This window comes from Trachypithecus francoisi, unplaced genomic scaffold (genome assembly GCF_009764315.1).
Source record: "Trachypithecus francoisi isolate TF-2019V2 unplaced genomic scaffold, Tfra_2.0 Contig01579, whole genome shotgun sequence".
Taxonomy (NCBI): Eukaryota; Metazoa; Chordata; class Mammalia; order Primates; family Cercopithecidae; genus Trachypithecus; species Trachypithecus francoisi.
The window spans coordinates 26,374,618-26,397,961 of record NW_022681442.1 but is presented as its reverse complement, the minus strand read 5'-3'; the positions used below and the strand labels follow the sequence as shown (position 1 = coordinate 26,397,961).

General features: G+C 40.9%; 1 protein-coding gene across 1 annotated transcript in view; it reads left to right on the top strand.

Moving 5' to 3' along the window:
• The window catches only part of SORCS3 (sortilin related VPS10 domain containing receptor 3), a 616,841-nt gene that overhangs the window by 474,403 nt on the left and 119,094 nt on the right, over positions 1-23,344 (top strand). Inside the window, exon 8 of the mRNA XM_033183483.1 lies at positions 16,290-16,379. Within this exon, the coding sequence (XP_033039374.1) occupies positions 16,290-16,379 (90 nt within the window). The remainder of the gene's footprint in view (positions 1-16,289; positions 16,380-23,344) is intronic.

Genomic DNA, 23,344 nt, shown 5'->3' with positions numbered 1-23,344 from the left:
TAGGAGGGAGGGCACTTCATTTATTCACATATGCTGTCAGTCTCCCAACAAATATTTCTGGAGTTAATGCTCTCCACAAAGCATGGGGCCTCATTTTGGAGATTTTGGAGATCAAGGCAAACAGTAGTGTTTTTCTCTTAGGAGCTTGCAATTTAGATGGATTCTCATCTCTTGTAGTTATTAGGAAACAAAAATAAAATAATATAAAAACATAAAAGACAATTATGTGTGTGAGTGTATAAAATATCCCCAGATTTTGCTTTTGCAACTGGGTCCTATTAAGCAATTTCATGACGGACTGATCCATGCATACTCTTCCTTCCCCCTTTCTAAACTGGGAGTCAGAGGGTCTGAAGAGAAATCAATCCCTGCAATTTATTTTTAACTTCTTTCTCCTTAGCCAGGATTGATTTTTGTCTTTGTGATCAATGGCACAGAGAATAGCTCCACGGCCCAAGCTGCTGTTCAAGCACTTGGTCTGGTCGGCTCCATGTCTATTGAACAGAACATTACAAGCTGATTATGAAAGTGATACAATGAAGATGTTTAAAGGATGGGTCTGATTACCCCTACTTTCCTGGGGAGGAATGCTTACAGACAGGGGGATGCAGTGAGCAAGAATCCAGAACTGTCAGGCAACGTGGCAGGGCATACGGCTGGCCTGCACCCAATGGACAGAGCCTGGTGAAGCAGGGAAGAAGGAGGGGCATTGGAATTAGCTTCTTGTTTGCCAGCCTGACTCCCTTTCTCTCTTTTTAGCTTTTCTTTGTCTTCCTTCTACTATTTCATCTTTACTATACCAACTGCTATTAGATTTGGAACTGCAAGCAAACATCTGTTACCAAAAAAAAAAAAAAAAAATACATTAAAAAGATTAGCGTTTCCCTCTGCATTTCTTGGGCTTTAAAACTGTCTGATTCTTTAATCTCCATTCTTTCCTCCTTCTCTTCCCTTGTTTTCTTATAATCCAGCTTGTGTTTGATAGGAACATGAAATTAGCCACTTCCCACCTCTCCCTGTAGCCTTGCTTGTAACCTCTTGGCCAGGCAAGATTGCTTCCTCTTTCTTCTGAGAAAAATGTTCTTGGAAGAGACGCACACCTTACAATAATGTGCAGGGATAATTCTACGGAATGCAATTAGAACGAAAGTCAGCTGTACCCAAAGCCTTCTGTCTGATTCTCTGGAATAAACGCTTTTAGTTTTACTGCCTGCCCAGGTAGCAACTGTTTCCAGATTGCAGCGTGGAGAAATGATCAAAGTGCTCTTAATATGATTGTATTTATTATTTCATTGTGCTACACAGTTTCTTCTTAGGTGTTCTTTGTGTAAGAGGGTCAGGAAGGGGTGGAAGAGATGACTTCCTTACTTCCTCTGAGGTATCTGCCACAAGTACTTGGAAGTTGATTTAATGTGACTATCCTATGTAAGAAACACTCTCATTCTCACTATAGTTATTTTTAAAGATTTGTCATAAACCTTCTTCACTGGTTTTTACCTCCTGGCTAATTTTCTTTATTATTGAATAACCTGTAATTCTTAGAGATTCAATTATATTAGTAGTAACAACTAACACCAATTGAGTGGTCAGCATGAGCTAGGCTTGTGAATTAGTGAATTTAATTCTTATGACAGCTTATGTGGTAAGTACAACTCTTCTGTTTCACAGAAGAGGCACTGAAAGGTTAAGCCATTTTCCCAAGACCACACAGCCAGTAAGCAATGGATTGGAGATTTTGATGTAATCATTTTGGCACCAGAGACTTCTTTCTGTACCACTGCATGATTCTTCTTAAACAAGAAAGATTCAGAACAACCTACACTTTCTTATTGGCTGGAGACAAGTTGGGTCAGGAACTGTGTATAGGACAGTGAGTAAGTACATAGAGCTTTAACACAAAGTAGCTGCTTAAAACATGCATGTTGCATCATTGAATATCCACACACACACAAAACTGGCAGCTTAGAATCTTAAGATATTGCAGTTGAAGAAGACCTTCGGTTTAGGAAACCAGGATCAAGGAATGAGTGATTGTGGACCTCAAGCAGTGTGACGTTTCTGAGTCCCTACTTCGTGTCAGCACACGTTGGACCTCACATCGTGAGTGTGGCTGTCTGTTTCAAGGTCTGGAAGCACTTAAATGATCTTCCCAAAGACACATCATAACCAATAGGTGAGGGTGGCGGTTGGAATCCAAGTCTAGGCTTGGTTGCTGGGTTCCTTGTTAATTTTCACAATGAAGTACAAAACAAATAACTTAAAATATGTATAAAGATAAAATTTCTGGTAACTCAGCTATAACTCTTGGGCATTTTTTTCAAGCAAAACTTCATTCCTGCTATGAACTGCCTCTGCAAAGATAAACCAATAAATAAGATTATAATAATGAGAGTACTGAGCAGTGCCATATAGACTTTTTTGTTAAAGATGTCAAATAGAAATGAAGCAAAGTGTTTATGTCATGTAACACACAGCACACAAAAGTCTACACACACTCACTATTTCTTTCCATTCCCCCAAAACTATCTCTCCTGGTACCAACAACTCACCTTGGCACTTCTGCCCTGCAACCTCTCCAGCTTGACTGGTAATCTTTTCTTCCTTCAAGTTCCCTCCCTGCCTTTTCTCTCTGTCTCTCCATTTGGTATGTAGAAAAACTCAGCCAGGTCCTGGTTTCTCAAATCTTCCAAACTCAAATCCATCATCACATCCAGCAAATAAAATGTCCTTCAGTGTTGAGAACCTACTCTACTCTTAAGGAAGTGGGAGTGTAAGTCACACTTATTTATAGATTACATATAACACCGTGGGTGCATGCATACATGTGTGCATGTGTGTATGAATGTCACACTGTGGAGGGTGATCTAGGAGAATCGTTATGCCTACCGTATCTGGAATCTGACAAACATGAGTTTAAATTTCAGTTCAGCCCTCTGCTAGCTGTGTGACTTTGCTGTCTTGTGTCTTAGCTGTCCATCTACAAAATGGAGATAGGATGAGGGTGGATTTTATTGTAATTGTAGAAGGAGCATGAGAACACATTGAGAAAATTGTTGTGGTTCTGAGGAAAGGATTTTATAGCATCTGATCTTCAGTCTGCTGAGTACCATGGCATTATTACTGGCCTTATATTGTCATTTGTACATCTTGTATGTTAAGTTTGCTTTCCCAAACAGATGGTGAACTCCTGAGGTGGCAGCTCCACGACCAATGGTACTTAATACAGTCTGGTCACAAAAGTGCTGAACAACTACTTGCTGATTGACAAATGTAAGACATAGTGGAATGGTGGCCAGTATCCATAATGAGATGTTTAAATATGATTAACATTCAAGAAATGATCTAAATTTGACCAGACCCTTAATTATTATGTGGATTCAGCAGTGGGTGGGGAAGAACATCTTGTACTCTGCTTCCCTGTTTCCTGCAGGAAAGCAAGCTCTTTTATAGCCCCTGATTTTCCAAGACATGGTGTTGTCACCCACGCAAAGGAGTATTTGATGTAAAATTACCACCCATTTGTAAAAATTCATGCAATTGTCTTCTCTTTGTATTTTGCTTATTCTGACTCTGGAAACACAGATTTTAGAAGCCTAGCAAAGTGAAAAGAGCCTGGGGTTACAAGTCAGAAGCTTTGAGCTTGGCTTTAAGTCTTACCTTTTAGTACCAAGATGACCTAAAGCAGCCTGCCTAGGCCTTAATTTTAAAATGAAGGTATAATTAGGTCTCACTTGCAGGGTTGTGCTCAGATCACATGAGATTCAGTACAATAATGAGAACTAATAACACAGAGTACTCAACAAACATTAGTTGTTATGACATGAGTACTAGGTACTAAGAGACTATTACAGATGAGTAAGAACATTATCTAACCTCAAAAATATTACAATACAGCAAGAGACCACAAAAGGACCAGCTTCCCTCTAATTTGGGGCAATAGCTGGTAAGTGCAACAAGAAAGCCACAAAGAGCCCTGGGAATCAGAGGAAGAAAACGTGAACTCCAGCTGGGAAATTGGGGTCAGGCGAGCTTAATTAAGGAGAAAGCTTTTGACATAAACCACTGTGAAATTCATTGATGCTGAAGTGATCTGGGTCAGGCTGAGTCCCTCAAATAACTTGTCCTATACTAGCCATTCTTTGCAAAGTCTCTGGCGTAGACACTTTAGGTTCATTCAGGGCTGCACCATGTAGTGGTCATTGTCAGGGTTTAGAGACACAAGTTCAAATCCAGGCTCTGCCCCCTTGGAGCTGAATACCCAATGCATGTCAGTTAAATTATCAGTAAAGCAGGCTTCATGGTATTTCCTTCATGGGGTCATTGTGTGCAAGAGCAGACGGTGCATATTCCATGGTAAGCATAGAGCCTGGCCCTCCAACAATGTTGCTTGTGCTGGCAGAGGACAGGAGAGGCATGACACAGAGAGCATGATGGGGAAGCTCCAAGAAGTAGCAGTTGGCATTTCACAAATATTCATGGCTCTCCTGGGGAGGCAGCAGTGTTTTCTGAGAAACAGCTTGACAGATGGCTTAAATCCATCTACTGCTGTCCCAAAATTCACTCATGAGACATGCAAATCCCATGTTGGTGAAACTTTGCTGTCATATCTAGCAGCCCACGTGTATCTCCAGAAATTCCATGCCCCAAAGAAGCATCCCTAATTCTCTAGAAAATGAGTGATTTTGTTTGCCTTGCCCTTTCAGGATATTTAAAGTATTTTGAACATATCAATAAAATTATTCTCTAAGCAGCTATATGCACCTGCCATTCATGCCATGTGGCTGAAGATGTTTCTGTTCTATAGCTGTGCCCATCATTTTCTGCTTCTCCTTCTCATATTATGTATTGCCTCTAGCCCTTCCTTCTGTGCATAGGTGAAGCTACATGAACAAATTTCAGTGCCCCACACAATCATTAGGATGGGAATTTATAGATCAACAGCATAATTTGTCAGTGAATACACTTCTAAAAGCTTGGGTTCCTGGGAACATACCATAGGTCTACTATAACAATCTAATCATTGTATTTGTAGAGCATTTTCTGGTTACATGAAAGCATTTTATTACCTCATTTACTCACAAGAATCTTGTAAGAGAAAGATAACTATAATTAGTTCTTTTTTTATATGAAAATAACCCCCAAACTCCAAGATATGGGTTACATTGTCTAAAATTGCATCTCTAATAAATGGTGGAGCTGAAAATAAAATCACAGATGTTACACTGTGAAGGAACAGGACCTTCCACCTTTTCCCTTCTCCTCTCTCACCATTTTGATTTTATTTTCTGAAGTACTGGGATACTATAGAAAAGACAGAGGCTAGTGTCTAGTTTGAGAATATTTCAGTTAAATAATTGACCTCGTAGTGTCCACTCATAAAAAGGAATTAGGCTATTTGATGTGTCAAGTTGAATGAAAAGCTTATACAAGTATTGGACAACCATATAAGCTAGACCTCTTGCAATATCTTCTTTAACCTCCTCTCAGTTCCATTTTCTTTTCTTTTCTTTTCTTTTCTTTTCTTTTCTTTTTTTTTTTTTTTAACAAAACCCTATCAACCCACAGTCCACAAGGAACAGAACTGTTTTTGAGCACAGAGAGGGGGCAATGTTTTGATAGCAAGTTTGAAGATTTCTCTTTAGAGGTTTCTTGGGCAGTGCTTTCCTTTTCTTTCCCCTGAAACTCTGGTGTTCTTATCTGTAACACTGAAAGTACTCACTCTTGTTACATTATTTGGGAGTCTTCAAATGCTCCTGAATTTTGGACACTAGGATGATAATGATAACTCAAGTTCATATCTGTCATTTTGTATTTCTGCCCTTATTTTTGCTCTTTTACCCTCTCAAATACACACACACACACACACACACACACACACACAAATAGGAAAGAGAAAGTGCAAAGAACTTCCATTTTGAAGGCTCAGGTGAGCATCCCAAGAACTTCTTCCCCTCCATCTAAATCATGAAAACCAGAACACAAAGATAAGTCTTGAAGCCATTAATGGTCAAATGTCTTGGATATCTCCATTTGTGGTTTCCTCTAGAAATTCATCTTGGCTGAGGGCAAGGAGAATTTCCATCCTTTATCCTTGATCAACTGTGATCAGGCGGCACACATGGCTACCCCAGCACCACTTGAAGCCTCCAGGTTGCGTACATAAACTGCCACCATAGTCAATCTCCAGAAGGCCTCTAAGATGTTAGACTGGTGCAGGCATTTTTGCCTCCAGTTCTGCTGGCTCAGATAATATACATTGAGTACTTGCCATGTGCCAGCTGCAAGGCTAAAGCTCTTTCTATATTGAATTATATTTGATCCTCATGATAACTTGTCAATTGATAGTACTAATATCTGCGTTTTCCACAAGAGAAAATCAGGAAGGTTAAATTACTTGTACAAGGTTACCAAACCAGAAAGTGGTATGAGCGGGATTTAAACCCAGGTCTGGGATCCCAACTAATGTGCTCTGTTACTTACTATGCAATTGGAAACTGATTGAGTCCAGTCCCTTTATTGTACTTGAAGGAATAGTGTCAGAGGGTCAGGCATGCTAATTCTTCTGCTAGTTTTGTGTGTGGTCTAGACCCAAACTCTTTGTCCCTTGCTTTCCTAACCCACCACCCTTTCTCTGCCTTACTAGCATTAACAATAGGCAGTGAATGGTCCAAGAATTGCTCGGCAGGGCTGCAGAAGGTGGCAGTTGTGCCATCAGTATTTATTGACCAGTGAGTGTGCTGACAACCTCAGCATGCATCTTCCTTTCAATACCTCCCCTACACACACACACACACACACACAGCAATATTGGCTTCAATGTCAACTATCTTATTATCTCATGTCTATTCTTGCTGAAACTATTTGGCGACTATTATGTTAGGGCACCAATAAAAGATTTTATGTGCAAATCTGTTTCAGAGGAGGCCCAGCCATAGTGTGATGCACACATTGGGTAATAGACCCACTCTTTCTAGACAGATAAAACTGCATCAATATTGCAGAGCCTCAAGGACATAAAATGAGCAAACACCAGTTAGACAAACACTGAATTCAAAGTCAAACAGTCTAACAGAGGAGATGACATGCTGATAGGATACCATGTTGTTCTAAATGCTGTACCACACTTTGATTCTGACTCATAGTGTGGTTCCTAGGAAAGCAGTGTTGGAAAATCAGCTCAAGATGGCAGAAGCCACTGATTCATCCATGCATAAGACTCCAGGGCCAGACTGACGTGTACAGCAACTTCCTGATGAACCTTGTGGCTGTTTATAGACTCCTGTGGTCCAATATTTGGAAGCCTGTTTTGTTTTATTTTGTTCTTAAGATAAATATGATATTTGAAGGAATTATGTAAGTGGAGAGAGTAAAGCCCCAAAACATCAAGATTTATTTTAAATCATATGAACTGAAATAATGAGCCAAGGAAATAGAAAAGTCAAAAATCATAACATCTTGGCTGTTCCTTTTGTTTCTGTAAAGAGGAGGAAACACTGCAGAGGCAGCGTGAGAAGTAACTAAGGTGTACCCTTAGAGGTGGTCATTTCTCTTGGCCTAGACAGATTATTCACGTAGTATTCGATGCAGCACAATCCTCTAACTGGAAAAGCTTCCACATGTCATTTCTTATTAATACAACAGCTCTCCTGTAAGCCCAACTATGGTTCCTGTTCACAAATTCCCATAGCAACACCAAGTACTTCTGTGCAACAATGTAGCATTGATTTTTCAGAACTTGGAAATTGATAGGAACCCTCACATAGAAAGATCTGCCTTGGCTGTGGGCACATTAGTCTATTCTTGCATTGTTATAAATACCTGAGACTGGGGAATTTATAAAGAAAAAAGGTGTGATTAGTTCATGGTTTTGCAGGCTGTACAGGAAGCATGATGCTGTCATCTGCTCAGCTCCTAGGGAGACCTCGGGAAACTTACAATTATAGTGGAAGGTAAAAGGGGAGCAGACACATAATATGGCCAGAAGAGAAGCAAGAGAAGAGAGAGGAGGTGGTACACATTTTTAAACAACCAGATATCATGAGAACTCACTATCGCATGGGCAGCACCAAGGGAAATGGTGCTAAACCATTCATGAGAAATCTACCCCCATGATCCAATCACCTCCTACCAGGCCCCACCTCCAACATTGGGGATTATACTTCAATCTGATATCTGGGTGTGGACACACATCCAAACTATATCATTGAACATATTTTCTGGGAATTGAAAATTAGGTGACATGGGACCCATTCCCCTCCACGTAGAGGTCTGGAAATTTCATATAGCGTGAGGGACCAGCATAACCTTTAAAAGTCAGATAAATTCCAGCTCTGCCATTTATTTGTTGTGTGTCTTTGAGTATGTTATATAATTTTCCTACACCGGTTTCCCTACCTGAACATAAAATAGAAGGCTAGTGTGTACAGAGAAATGGTTGGCATATAATAAATGCTCAAAAATATTATTAATGTCTTTAACATGTATGGTACTGGCAGTGCTATTAACAATAATGATAGTAATAATAATTATTCTTTTGGATATTAAATAATATCATGAAAGTAAAGTACCCAATATAGAATAGATACTCAAAAATATTTGCTTCTGACTCTCTTCTAAGATTACCTATGTCTACTTATAAGTTCTAGAAACAGTTTAAGTTTTCTTAGAAATAGGCTCAACTTCTAAATCCCCAAAGGGAGCTAGGAAATGACTCAAGGCCCTTTGGTTCTAATTTTTCAGGGCATATTTCTGTCTTTCCTCCAGGGCAAGCCATCATCCAGAAACAAGGATAAATGAAAAAATAAAGGATCTGTCAGATTAGGCTTGGTCACAGCAAGAGCGGGAACAAGTCAGAAGAGACAGATGTGTTTAATGGCCAATGCATTTGTCCAAAGGAATCATTTTCACTGGCCAGGAGCCCAATTAAACCTGTAAAATGGAAATCCAGAAAATCAGATTAACGAGCCAGTCATTAGTAAGGAAAAGACCCAGCTAATTCTGTGTTTAGTGTGACGGATGGGCCCAGAGCAAATAATTGGATGACATTCATCAAATATAAAATAAAAGGTGTCACCGAAAGGAAAAGTGGTAATAATCTTTGGGATTTACAATGCCAGAAAATTTGCTTGTAAGGAAGAGAAAAGTTCATCAAAACAGATTAATAGTCACTAAACTTTATTTCTTTCTTGTGTGCCAGAGAGCCACATGATCACAGAGAAGCAGCAAATGCATGCATCAGCCTGCTTTTACCCTAACATAGTGAAGCAGCAAATGCATCAGCCTACTTTTGTGAGGACTCTGCCCCTGAAGGGGTGTGCAATCTATTTGAAAATAAATTCCTGCTTTTGTGAGGACTCTGTCGCTGAAGGGGTGTGCGATCTATTTGAAAATAAACTCCTTTGACCATCCAGGAACCAGGCAGGGCTTGAGAGTTCTTCACTACATCTATGTTTTAGTCAATATCCAATGGAGAAAACCAAACTCAAAGTCTTTCTGCTTAAGCAGATTAATCCCAACAATCTGTTATGCAGTAAGTCAATAAATATTGGCCCCCCCTGCTGTGTATCTGCCTCTATGAGGTGTGCTCACTCCTGGTTAAGGGTTCAGGTGCAGACTAGAGTTGGAAAGCCCAGGTTTATAAGGGTTCAGGTGTAGGCGGGGGTTAGGAAGCCCAGGCTTATATTCTGGCTGTAACAATGAAAGGCTATCTGACGCTGGGCAAATTAGTGGCTCTCTCTCAGCTTCAGTTTTCTGACCTGTATGAAATATTATTGCATGATATTATTATTACTGTTGGTTTTATTACCTCACTTCTTCTCTCCTAAGAAGATACTATTTTAGAAATATAGCACCGGACTAGATGCAGTGGCTCACATTTGTAATTCCAGCACTTTGAGAGGCTGAGGCAGGAGGACTGCTTAAGCCCAGGAGTGGCTTTGATCACTTTGAGACCAGCCTGGGCAATAGAGGGAGACCCAGTCTCTAAACAACATAAAAAAATAAAATGAGTCAGGTATGGTGGTTTGTACCTGTAGTCCCAGCTACTTGGGAGGCTGAGGTGGGAGGATTGCTTGAGCTGGGGAGGTCAAGGCTTCAGGGAACCATGATCGTACCACTGCACTCTAGCCTGGGTGACAGAGTGAGACCCTGTCTCACAAAATAAAATTTAAAACTACAGCACCAGTGTCAAAACAGATTTTCCGGGAATGCAGGGAAACAAAACCATATACACACGTGTCAATTAGAGATTTTTAAAAAGTTTTTCACAAAAGATGTTAGAATCAAGATAATCTATTGTGTTATTGTGGTGAAATAAGAAAGATGGACAGAGGATTCTTCTTAGTCACAGAAGGAGGAGCACAGCCTTAGAGCCAAACTTTCTGAGGTTTAAATCTGTCTTATCTTGGACAAGTCACTCAAAACCTCTGTAGGGTTGTTATGAGGATTAAATTAGGTAGTTTTCATAAAGGCTATGTGCAGTTCTGAAGTGTGGTAGATGTGCTCAATTAATGACTGTCTTATTATTTTTATTATTATGTATCCACTGGTCATCTGCCAGAAGACCAGTTCTCTCAGTCTCTTTCTGCTTATAAACAATGGAAATTTATTTTTCACAGTTCTAAAGGCTGGAAAGCCCCAGATTAAGGCACCAGCAGGTTAGGTGTCTATTGAAGGCCTGGTGTCTGCTTCTAAGATAATGCCTTGAATACTGAGTCCTTACATGACAGAAGGGCAGAAGGGACAAAAAGGGGGGGGGAGAAAAAAAGGAAAGGAAAGAAAAGAAAAAAGAAACCTATCTAGTTTTCTCCAGCCCTTTTATAAGGCACTTTTCCTTTCCTGAGGAAGAAGCCCTCATGGCCTAATCACCTCTTGAATGACCCCAACTCTTAATACTGTTGCAGTGAGGATTAAATTTCAACAAGAATTTAGGAGAGGACAGAAACAATCAGACCATAGTGTTCCACCCATGGGCCCACAAATTTATGACCTTCTCACGTACAAAATACATTCATTTCATCCCAATAGCTTCAAATATCTTAATTTGTTCCAGAATCAACTTTAAAATCTAGGTCCAAAGTCTCATCTACATATCATCTTAATAAGATGTGGGTGAGACTCAAGGTGATTCATCCTAAGGCAGATTCCACTCTAGCTGCGAGCCTGTGAAATCAAACAAGTTATGTGCCTCTGAAATACAGTGTATGGGACAATCATTCCAATTTCAAAAGTGAGCAAAAGGAAGGAAGGTAGGAACAAGTAACAAGTCTCAGGGAAGTCCAAAACCCAACAGGGTAAACAACCTTAAATCTAGAGGCTTAAGAATAATTTTCTTTCACTCCATGTCCCACCTTCCAGACTGTGGGGTGAGGATTGGGTCTCCAAGGCTCTAGGGGACCCTGCACCCATGGTTTTGGGTAGGTGTAGCACATGTAGTAGCTGTGACAGATTAGAGTCCATGCCGGCAGCTCTCCCAATCTGGTGTTGCACCTACAGGTCTGGGGTCTGGTGAGGGGTTCCCCTCCACAGTGGCTCCATTAAGCATTGCCCTAGTGAGGACTCTTTGCAGTGGCCCTGCCCTGATGGCTCCTCTGGGCATCACTCTAGTGAAGACTCTACTATGACCCTAGCCTTATGTTGGTCCTTTGCCTGGGCTCCAAGGCTCTCTTGGGCATCCTTTGAAATGTAAGTGGAGGTAGCCCTGCTTCCACGGCTGTTGTACTCTGTGTGCCTGCAAAGTTACCACTATGTGGATGCTGCAAAAGTTTATTGCTTGTGTCTTCTGGAGCAGCAACTTGAGCTAACTTGGGTTTGCTTGAGCCGCAGCTGCTCAAGGAGAGCCACACCAGAATGTGGCGATCAGAGACTTGAGGTGGTACTGGACAGAGAGCCCCAACATCCCATGGGAGCCTGGCTCCTCCCTTCAAATTGTTTTCCCCTCCAGGCCCTGGCACTCTGGGCCTATGATGGGCATGGCAGCCTCAAAGATCTCTGGTATGCCTTCTGGGCCATTTTTTCATTGCTCTGATGAATAACATCTGGCTGCCTTCTATCTGTACTAATCTTATCAAATGGTCCCTTGGCCACACCCTTGGTGTTCTCTCTCAAACTTGCCTTTTTAAACTTTACATGGCCAGGCTGAGAATTTTCCAGATCTTTAAGTTCTGTTTCCCTTTCAATTGTAAGCTCTGTCTTTAATTCATGTCTCTCTTCTTGCTTTTTACTATAAATGGTCAAAAAACGCCATGCAGCACTCTCTACATTTGCTTTGATAGTTCTTGCAGATATCCTTGTACCTTGCCTACAATTTCTGCTTTCTACAAATCTTTAGACACAGGCACAATTAAGCCAAGTTTTTTGCCACTTTATAGCAAGGATGACCTTTTCTCTAGTTTCCAATACCTTACTCCTCATTTCCATCTAAGACCTCAACAGCATTGCCTTTACGTCTGTATTTCTACAAGTATTCTGTTGATGACCAGGTAAGTAATTTCCAAGGAAACTTAAATTCTTTCTACAGCTCCCCGCTTCTTCTGAAGAAAGGCCCTCACCAGAATTGCCCTTAATGCTCTGTTTAATGCAATATAGGGTTTTTTTTTCTAGTATTCACTTCAAAACTGTTTCTACATCTATTCATTACCTGATTCCAAAACCACTTTCATATTTTTAGATATTTGTTATAGCAATACCAATACCAATTCAGTACCAAATTTCTGTCTCAGATCGTTTCTGCTACTATAACAAAATTATTTAGACTACATAGTTTATTTCTCACATCTGTAGAGGCTGGGAAGTCTATGACAAAGACACCTGCAGGTTTGATGTCTGATGAGGGCTTGGTCTTTGTTTCCAAGATGGTGCCTTGAACACCGTGTCCTCACATGGCAGAAGTGATGAAAGGGAAAAAAGAAGGTTAGTTAGTTTTCTCTAGCCCTTTTATAGAGCACTAATCCCTTCATGATGGCATAGCCCTCATGTCCCAGTCATGTCCTCAAGGCCCCACCTCTTAATACTGTTGCACTGAGGAATAATTTTCAACATTCATTTTGGAAGGGACACAAACATTCAAACCATAGAACCAGCATTGTCTAGGAATAAAGTAGGTCACAACCTTGTAATAAGCTATAGAAGAATAATTATAGGAATGTCTGTGCCATGAGAGTGAATGTTGAAAGTGCTATAGAAATGAAAAGAACAAAGTTCAGTAATTGAGAGATAGGAGAAATTAGAATGAATTGGTAGCATTCAAAAACCCTTCTATGAACTCATAGGATTTACACTGAGGTTTAATGCATCAGTTGGATTTTGGCAAGTACGGAGAAGGACACAGTCAGGACAAAGGAAGATTGGCAGGATGAAGCTTGGTATCTCTGGGAGATACTACAGTATCAGAGGTACTTGGAGACCCCAGGGCTCTGTGGCCTTCATGTAGCCCCTTTATGTTTTGGACCATTTGACAATGCATTTAAAGTATAATTTCTATCTTCATTATTTACTCAAGCACAAACTTTCCTGGATTGTGTGTGAGCTTGTAAGAGAGTCTTTGCTTGTGCAGGGCTATAATAGACATGGGAGGATGAGTTCTCAAGGCTGTGGGACTGATCACGCTATCAATGGGACCACTCTATTCTCTTTTGGCAATTGGTGACTTGGAAACCTCAATGCGCCCAGCCTTGCCTTGAACTTCTGATAAGAGGCGGAGTGGTGCTATCATTTTGTTGGCTGTTGAGGTGGCTGGATCTTCCAAGGAGAAGCTCCTTTTAATTGATGGTCTCTGGCTAGCATTCAGGGATGGGACTTGCTTCTCGGATGTTAGTCTGCTTTCCCAAGAACGTGTTTGGTGAGGTTCAGGGTGACCTGTAGAGAGATGGTTATTAAGCATGATAGGTGACCAGGGGATATATTTTGGGGGTGTAAAAGCTTTGTCATCAGGTATAAGGACTCCTCTGGGGGTGATGAAAATGTTTTAGAACTAAATAGAGGTTCTGGCTGGATCACACACTGTGAATGTACTAAATGACACCAAACTGTACTCTTTAAAATTATTAGACTATGTAAATTTCACCTCAAATTAAAAAAAAAAAAAAAACACCTTTCTCATCATTGTAAACACAGAATTCAGGAACATATCTACATCTGAGAGAGGCAGGGGGTCAGGGCAGATGAGGAGCACAGAGGTCTGTGCAAATTGTTGTTAAAAGTCTAGTTCTGAGGTGTTCAAAGTACGGTTCCCAGACCAGCAGCATCGGCATCACCTGGAAATTTACTGGAAATTTTTTTATTTTTTTTTGTTTTGAGACAGAGTCTCGCTGTGTTGCCTAGGCTGGAGTGCAATGGCGTGATCTCGGCTCACTGCAAACTCTGCCTCCCGGGTTCACACCATTTTCCTGCCTCAGCCTCCTGAGTAGCTGGGACTACAGGTGCCTGCCACCACGCCCGGCTAATTTTTGTATTTGTAGTAGAGATGGGGTTTCACCGTGTTGGCCAGGATGGTCTCGATCTCCTGACCTTGTGATCCACCCATCTCAGCTTCCCAAAGTGTTGGGATAATAGGCGTGTGCCACCGCGCCCCACCTATTAGAAAATTCTTGATCCCCCATCCAGATCTATTGAATCAGAGACTCTGCAGCTGGGCCCCAGTAGTCTTGAGTTTTAACAAGCTTTCCAGGTGATTCTGATGCATGCTGAAGTTTAAAAACTTTTGATCTAGTTTCTGGGTTAGCAGGTATGTTTACATGTGTTAGTTTTCTAATTAAATGTAAATCCAAATTAAACAAATACATACAATCATATGAGAACTAATGGTAACTGTGTATTCAGATCTAAGGATAACATTTTATGCACTTGAGACTTATTTGGAAAAGGAAAAAGACTTCCTAGCAACCTATGGATGTTAATATAGCAACACCCACCTCTAAGCCAACACAGAACAATATAGATTCAGAACAGATGTTGCATCAAAATAAAAAAGTTGTAAAGTCCTGAAATACAAGGCAAGAATGATGGTAATTAGATATGGATGTTGCTCCCTGAACATCAGGGTGAAAACCAGTCTCTCTTCTTGCTTCACAGCATAAGCCTTTGCACCAAGTTTTTTCCAAGTCTCTGCCTTCATGCTGACTCTGACATCTGCTCTACCTGGCAGCGTGTGGTGCCTGCTTTGTGGGCTTCCAATCTGTGCAGAGCAAGGGGTAGCCAGGGGAGATGTCATCTCCCTCCCCAAGTGAGGAGAGATGGGTGGCTTCAGTAGAGATGTTACAGCTCTTCTGCTCCCAGCAGGGCCTGTGGATGGCTGCCAGGTTTGGATCAGACTGGGAGGACTGGCCTGTCTCCAGCATGTGCTTGGACCTTTGTGAGAATGAAGCATGTGCCTCGAGTAATTGCCTCCTCAGCGCAGCAGCCTGGTTGCTATTGTTGTCCTGCTATTTTCTCTGAACAAGCCATGTTATCTTCTCCTGTGAATATTAATTTCCCCTGAGTTAGGATAATTGGGCCGAGAGCAGCCATCTGCAGAGCTGTGCCATATTGGCCGGGCTTTTCAGCAGGCCCTGGCCAGAGGACCATTTCTTGGAGTGGTTTCCACTTTCCTCCCATTAAGAATCTATCCTTTCGCAAGTGAGGTTACAGGGCTTGTCCCTGAGCCTTCTAGCCAGAGATAACACAGTTGGGACTCAAACCCAGGATTTCTGAATTTCAAATTTGGAGTTCTTCCTCTACCTTTTGATGTTTTTAAGTATCTTGTACATGGAAAGAGTCAATAAATATCTGCTCAATACATGGATTTATAAATATGAGGGAAAGAAATCTGTGCTTAGATCAGAAGTGAGATTACATTTCAAAATAATGAGAGCTTTGAACAGTAGCCATTATTCAGATCCAGGAAAAAATACATATGACAATTGTGTTATGGTTGGAATGAATTAATAAACAATTCAAAAAGAATAAGTAGATCGTGGGTGTAGCCCACATTGATAGCTTCTCTGTTTTTAGTTAAAAATACTTACTAGGTATGTACCGTGTGCAGAGCACAGTGACCAAATGGAGTCAGTCCCTGCTCTGAGGGAGAATCTCTCAGTGGGAAAGATTGTTGTAATTGCCCACCTGTGATCTAAGCACCATGCAATGAGAGCAACTCAGAGTGCGGTAGGATTAGAGACCCAAAGCCAGCAAGGAATATTCTCTAAAAGGTAATTACAAACCCACTGTGGTTGTCGACAGGAGAGCTAATACTTTCCAACTTGTGCATGATCTGTGGCCTCATCTGATCTCTTTGTGTTTCCCCCACAATCTAGGTAACAACTGGTGGAAGAGCCAGCTACTACGTGTCTTATCGAAGAGAGGCCTTTGCTCAGATAAAGCTGCCTAAGTACTCGTTGCCAAAGGTACTGCATGCACCACCAGCGGTCCTGGGTCCCTCCAGGCAAAGGGAGGGTTGGAGAGGCTGCCTTTCGGGCACCTGGGAGGTTTGATCTGTTTGGAAGGACTGTTGGCATTTAGACTCACTCACCGCCAAGTCGTTTAGCCTCCCTTAATGGTGCACAACCTGGATTCTGTATTCCTGTCTCAGCTGGGTACCAGCCAAGAGCTTTGATTTCCTGTAACTCAAAGGTCTGGTGTAACCTTGGGTCATTTCCCAGGGGCAGTAATGAAAGGAACACTAGCTTTGGAATCTCCTCTGAGGGGCTCTCCCTTTTGCAAAGGGCTTTATCACCAAATAGAAGGCCAAACTCAGGCAGGGGGACAGATGCTATATGAGTGTGCATAAAATTGCACAGATAAGTCTGGTGGTTTTCTTGCTTCTTTCTACATTTTAAGGCTAAACAGAAATGTATTGCCTATGTTTCTACTCCCCTCACCACCATGAGTAATTAAAAAGGGGTAAACTAATAGAATGTTAATATCAAATGTTGGCATTTTAACATTTGATTTAACTCTTCTATTGAAAAATCATAAAGCTTACTTTGGGAACCCCATTCCTTGTGAACATTGGCTTCTGGAGGGAGATGGACCTTAGAACCTCATTGTGAAAATGGACAGGTTATAATTGCATCACTTAATGAAGCTGCAAAGCAGAAAAATCTCAGGCTGCATACGTATCAAGTGTAATGTTGCAAAGACTTGGGTCTCTAAGCTGGTGCTAAGGAACATATTATGAAAGGTTAAATGAGGACAGAGGTGGAGGAATTATGGCATGAGAAAGTGGATAATTTCCTACCCCCAGTTGTTATTATTCATTCATTAATTTATGCATGCATGTATTCATTCATTTATTCTTTTATGCATCTGTTCAACTATTCGTTCTCCATTTAACTTTTACTCTATGAACTAAACTCTATGAATAGAGTAGTGAATAAGATACAAATGGTCCCCGCCTTCATGGATGTTATGTTCTGGAAAAAAAAGACACTGAATAAGCAATGATAGGTATGAGAGTGTTATAGAAGTTCAAGGGCCATCTTGGCATACAAGGTGGTTTTAGTCAACTATGAGAAGGGAGGGCGGTTTCCTAGAAAAAGTGGTGTTTAAGTTGATACAAGAAAATAAAGGAGTCAATTCTGCAAACAAAGATGGGGAGAAGCTGATAGAAGATATATGCATAGGCCCGATTTTAAGAGACAGCACACTTCATTCAACAAACTAAAAAGCCATCTTGAGAGATTGGGTTGCAGAGAGGCTGGTAAGGTCAGTAGAGACCACTTTAAGTAGGTTCAAGGGCCATGGGAACCAATTTCTTATTTTCTCTACCCTCTCCCTGATTAGCTTTATGGGACCATTGTGTAGTATTGTGTTTGCAGGATGTACCCATCAGATGTTCTAAACCCAAACAGGAAAGAGGTATTCCAGCTTGGATAAGGTTAGAAAGGGGAAATTCACAGTTACGCTCTTTCTAAAGGAGAATGCCTCATTACACTAACCTGACAGCCTCTCATGTTCCTAAACCTAGGAAATGAGTGTAGGGAACTTTCCAAGCCATCTCCCTGAGGTAGGGATTATTTTATCTCTGTATGTGTGCATATTTTATGTATTTTTAACCTTCTCAGGAAAACAAACCATTCACTCCCCTGGACAGTGTGGCTGCAGGTGGGGACAAATGAGGCCCTGAATTGATCACAACCCTAGAACACTCTGTTAATGATTAGCAACCCCGAGGCAATTTATTGTGGTGGAATGCCATCCGCTCAGTCCCTTTTATAGAACCTCATCCAGAGCAGCTTCTCATTAATATGAGGGCTGCTGTGAAAATAGCTGGATGGTTATCGATCCCCTTTATTAGCCAGTGCTGGCCCAGGTTTTCATAGCCAAAGCTGAAGAGGTGGGGACAGAGAGGGTGGAGGCAGATTGGTTCTTTCCATTGTTTAAGAATGGAAATGGCTTTTAAGCAAGTTGTTGCTGTTCCATGCAGTGCCATGGATGCTTTTAGGTGGTTTGCTTAGAAACAAAGGCATGAAGAGCTCCCTGTCATCACTGCCCTTGCAGCTCTGCTCCCAGCTTACATGTTCAGAATATGCTCTCCTGGGGTACTCCATAGCTCTGGAGTATTTGGCAGAGAATGAAATGAGCGTCATTGACAATAAGCAGGGTTATTAGGAGCCGCAGCCTTGTCCTGAGCCCTCCATAACTCAGTCCCTGGGCATCAGGTTGGTGCTCTCAGTCCAACAGGCATGAAAAGCACACAGCAGCAGAGGGCATGGGGCAGGTGATAGGGAGCAGGTAACCTAGGAAAAGACAGGTGAGCTTATGAGCAGAAACCCTGAGTTTTCATTCCAGCTCTACCACTTACTTATCCATGAGCCCAGGTCTTCACATCTGTGAAATAGAGATAATATTGTTTGACAAAGTTGTGAGGATTTAATGAATGGCTCATTGTTGGTCAAGTGTAAAGCGCTCGACAAATCTAAGGAACAGTTTTGATTTGGGGGCGATTAATACTGAGGCTCTTAACCTGTCCTACATGGAGATCAGTGTTCACAATGGCATCGCATCCCAGACTGACCTTGGACTCAATATTGCCTTAAACCCTCACTTTACCACTCTGAGCCTGATATACCCTCTTTTGTCTCTTAGATTCTAGACTTATTCTTAACTTACTACTCTAATAAATTGTTTCTACAAGAGAAAAGATTTTTGTTTCTTTCTGTATGGCATTCAGGTTGAAAGTAAAAATGTTGATCTTTGCCTGAGCCCTGTGCTCCTGGAAAACAGCCAAGGTTAAGAAACTCTGCACCCTTTTGTGTTTGGGAAATGGCTTATTGCAGACCCCCTCTCTGCATGAGACTTGATAAGACTCAGATGTCTGCCTTTTTTACCTATAATAGGATCGGATTCCCTTTCTTTTTCTCATAAATGATTTGCTAAAATGTTGTCCTTCTGGCCAATCTGGACAAAATGCCTGCTAATTTGACTTGCTCAAACTTAAAACCAGCTTTTCCCCTTCCTCAAGCCCCTGAACTTTGACCCACTCTTGAGCTTGTGTAAGCAATGGTAGCTGAAGCAAACATGGCGATGAGGAACAGCCCCCCTTCGCAGCCCTTCTGAGAATCAGCCGACCCCAAAGAAAATTTCCTGTTCAATTGCTCAATCATGCCACCTGCACACCCCGCTTTTCACGCCCAATTATTTCTAGTCTTCTTTTACTTTCCCCCGTAAAAGTAATTCTTTTCTGTCTTTACTTCAAGGTGCTTGCAGGTATTGCAAGTCTTTTCAAATAAAATCTCTTCTTACCTAAGTCTGGGTTCATTTTTTATTTGACAGTAGAATATGGTTAATTCTGTTTTGAATAATAAAAGAGAGGAAAGGGAAATATGTCTTAGAAAATTCATTATAATGATAATGACAATGATATTAACCTTTTGTTTCCTCAGTTTTTACATTTCCCCAAATACTGATTTATCCTTCACTGCTGTGTCATGGCCACACTTCTTAAAGAGTTATCTGTAATCCTAATCTCTTTTCTCATTTCCTATTCGCTCTTCAACCTACTGCTGTATATTCTGTGCCTTTACATCCGTCTATCCACTATTTCACTAAAAATCCCTAGCCATTGCTACAGTGGCCACCTGCATGCCAAATCAAATAGATGCCTCTACATCCTTATTGGTTTTCACCATTCTGGAACATTTGACACTGATGAAAATAATCCATACTTGATACTCTTCTCTTTCGTAGTTTTTTTTAATGAGAATTTTTTTTTTTTTTTGTGGATCCCCTTCTTACCACTCTCTAAATGTTGGTGTTCCTAAGTTCTTCTTGTATTCTGCATGGTTCCTGGGTGACTTCATCCCTCACTCTTTTTCAATATTGGTGACTCCCGTATCTACAACCCCAGCCCATATCTCTCCATTGAGCTCTAAACCACATATCCAACTGCCTATTTGATGTAGATCCTCTTAAAGATATCCCATTTAACCAAGGTCGGAAACTAAGCTTCTGGTCTGCACTTTATAGTCCTTATATCCCATTTTTCTCCTATGTTTACTTATATATTCCATTTATTTTTCAATAGTCTTTTGTTGGATGTCTACCATGTGCCAGATACTCTGGTGAGTATTAGAGATAAAGTGATACATCAGAGAACATAGTTTATACTCTTTGGAATCTTATAATCTAATGAAAGAGACAGACATCAAACAAATAATTACATAAGTGACTATTTAATTATAATTATAGTGAATTCTATAAAGGAAAAGAGGAGTTTCATAAGGCACGTATCTGAGGCATTATGTATTTGCCCTACTCCCTTCTCCCCCTGTAGATTTTACCTCCTTACTATCTCACCAGTCTGTCTCCTGGAGACCTCACGGAGAACCGGCTTCCTTGGTTCAGGCCCTCCTGAGTTATTATCTGGACTGTTGCTGTGACCTTTTAAGCCTTTCTCCCTGCCTCTAGCATTGCCCCTCTCAAGTCCCTTCTTCACAATGCTTCCACAGTTAATTTGATCATGCAAGGATCCCTATCCTCTCTAACTAAATCTCTGTATATATCAATTCTAATCATGCCTTTCTCTTGCTTAAAATCTTGTGATAATTTTGTGCTATTCTTTGGGCAAAAGTTAGGTGTGCCATATTACCCCTTATGATGTAGCCACTGTCTGCCTCACCTCCTTCAGAGGAAAACTGCATTTATGTGATACAGATTCCCACACATTTCATTGATTATTCCATCCTGATTGTCACCTGTAAGTGTTTGTACTCCAGTCACCATTTTTAGCACCTCTATCATAGCACTTAGTCAAGTTTGAGAAAGGCCACTAGAGTATGTGATGTCTCCACCATTAGAGGACAACTTCTTTAGGGCAGGTTTTACTTTTTCTCTACTTCCATCGTCTGACACATGGCAGATGCTTAATAACGTGGTATTAATATAATAAATAAAGTTACATCGGGCCCAGATTATACGAAAATGCTTCAGTAACAGTGAAGTATTTTCACCATTGTTCACCTAAGAAGTCACAGGTTTTAGTTTTCAAAAGCAATCATAACTCTCACAAATTATTGTCTTGGCAGAGCAGACAGGGAATGTTATTTATAATTGCTTTCCAAATATTAATATGTATGTGATTATGTCTGATGCTTTTCAGGTTCCAAGTTTAGTAAAGTCCCAGTCTAAATTTACTCTTATTGCATTTTCCCTCTTTGGATTTCTCTCTTTACCACCACATTTTTCCCTGCATGTTCTCAGGACCAACAAGTAAGGCAAGGACACATGCTATGGAGCTAGACTGAGGTAACTCAGTTCAAGAAATAAGCTTCATTATTGTTCAGGTCTCTATTGGACCAATTTTAGCTAATTATGCTTTTCTTTTTCTTGAGGACTGAATATTCTTGTTATTATTGGTTGACCGCATTCAACCATAGAGACCTATTTAGACAGATTTTATGTATTTCAGAGTGTTTCAAAGAGTGATTCCCTGGACTTAGATGCACCAGAATCATCTGGAGGGCTTGTTCAGATGGAACAATCTAAGGGTCTACTCCAGATATACTGAATTATAATCTCAGGCAGTGATCAGGATTAGAGACAGCCAAGTTTTCTGTATGTGCATTTTAAGTTAATGTTCTCAGCACAAGTCTGCATGCTATTAAGATTGCTAGGTCATTTTGATGCACACCAAAGTTATATCCCCCACTGATACAGTGTTTAAAAGTTAGCTTCTTGATTAAGATTAGGTTTAAATTAAGATGTAGGTTTATATCTTAGTAATGTCATTTATTAGCTTTGGCAAATTAAGGAATTCTCAAACAGATATGTCAGAATTCTGGAAATCAGAGAACAGTCTTACTCCAGAGCCTGGAGCACTTATTCACCAGGTGACACAGCCCCAGGACTGCATTAACCTAATATGCACTCACAGCGAACCTGGCTGCCTCTAATCCTGACCATGCCCTGGTGTTTTAAGTTCTTTTCCCATTTCTTTTACATTAGTTTAGTCTAAAATAACTTAGCTCATTCATTTTTATGACTAAAACATCTGGGAAAAACCAGGCATTTCTATTGCATTTTTAACAAGGTAAGTGAATTTAATTCGTATTTCCTGCAGCTGCGATTTCCCCTCCTACTGGGTTCTTGGGCATTCATTCCACACCAACACAACATGATTTCCTCACATGGTTTTTAAGAGTAAGCTTTTTTTCCATTTTCAAGCAGCTCAGCAGGAACCTGTAATTCTACAAGGTGTGTAAGCACAAATGAGCAAGTGAGGTCTTAGTCAAGGTGACCTAGAGAGTTCAAGGCCAGGGGTTGAGATTTGACAAAGAATCTTCAATAAAAAGATCTAGAACTTGCTTTTCTACTTCTCTCACCTCTAGGTTGTCCAAATCAAATGGGTTTACTCCTTTGTAAATCGTCTTAGAGGAACTCTCTGTGGTGCTGACATTACAGACATTGCTGTTTCTTTTTACTTGAAACGGTTTCTAGGAAAGGTTGGTCAAACACAGTAAAGGCTAGACCCTGCCTGATTATTAAGTTACAGTCAGCTCCAATCCCCCATCATCCTTTTACCAGTGCTTTCTACCACAGCAACAAGGTTGCCTTTCCTTCTGCTGTCTATTACTCTTTGGCATGTACACCAGTATGTTTATGCAGATTTTAGCACTTCCATTTTTGGCAAATGATTGTCCATGTCCTCCTGACTGTGTCAGTTCTCTAGGTAAGGGCTTAAATTTGTGATAATATTTGTACAGTGCCTACCTACACAGGCAAACTGACTTTTATAAATTATTTTGCGGCCGGGCGCGGTGGCTCAAGCCTGTAATCCCAGCACTTTGGGAGGCCGAGACGGGCGGATCACGAGGTCAGGAGATCGAGACCATCCTGGCTAACACGGTGAAACCCCGTCTCTACTAAAAAT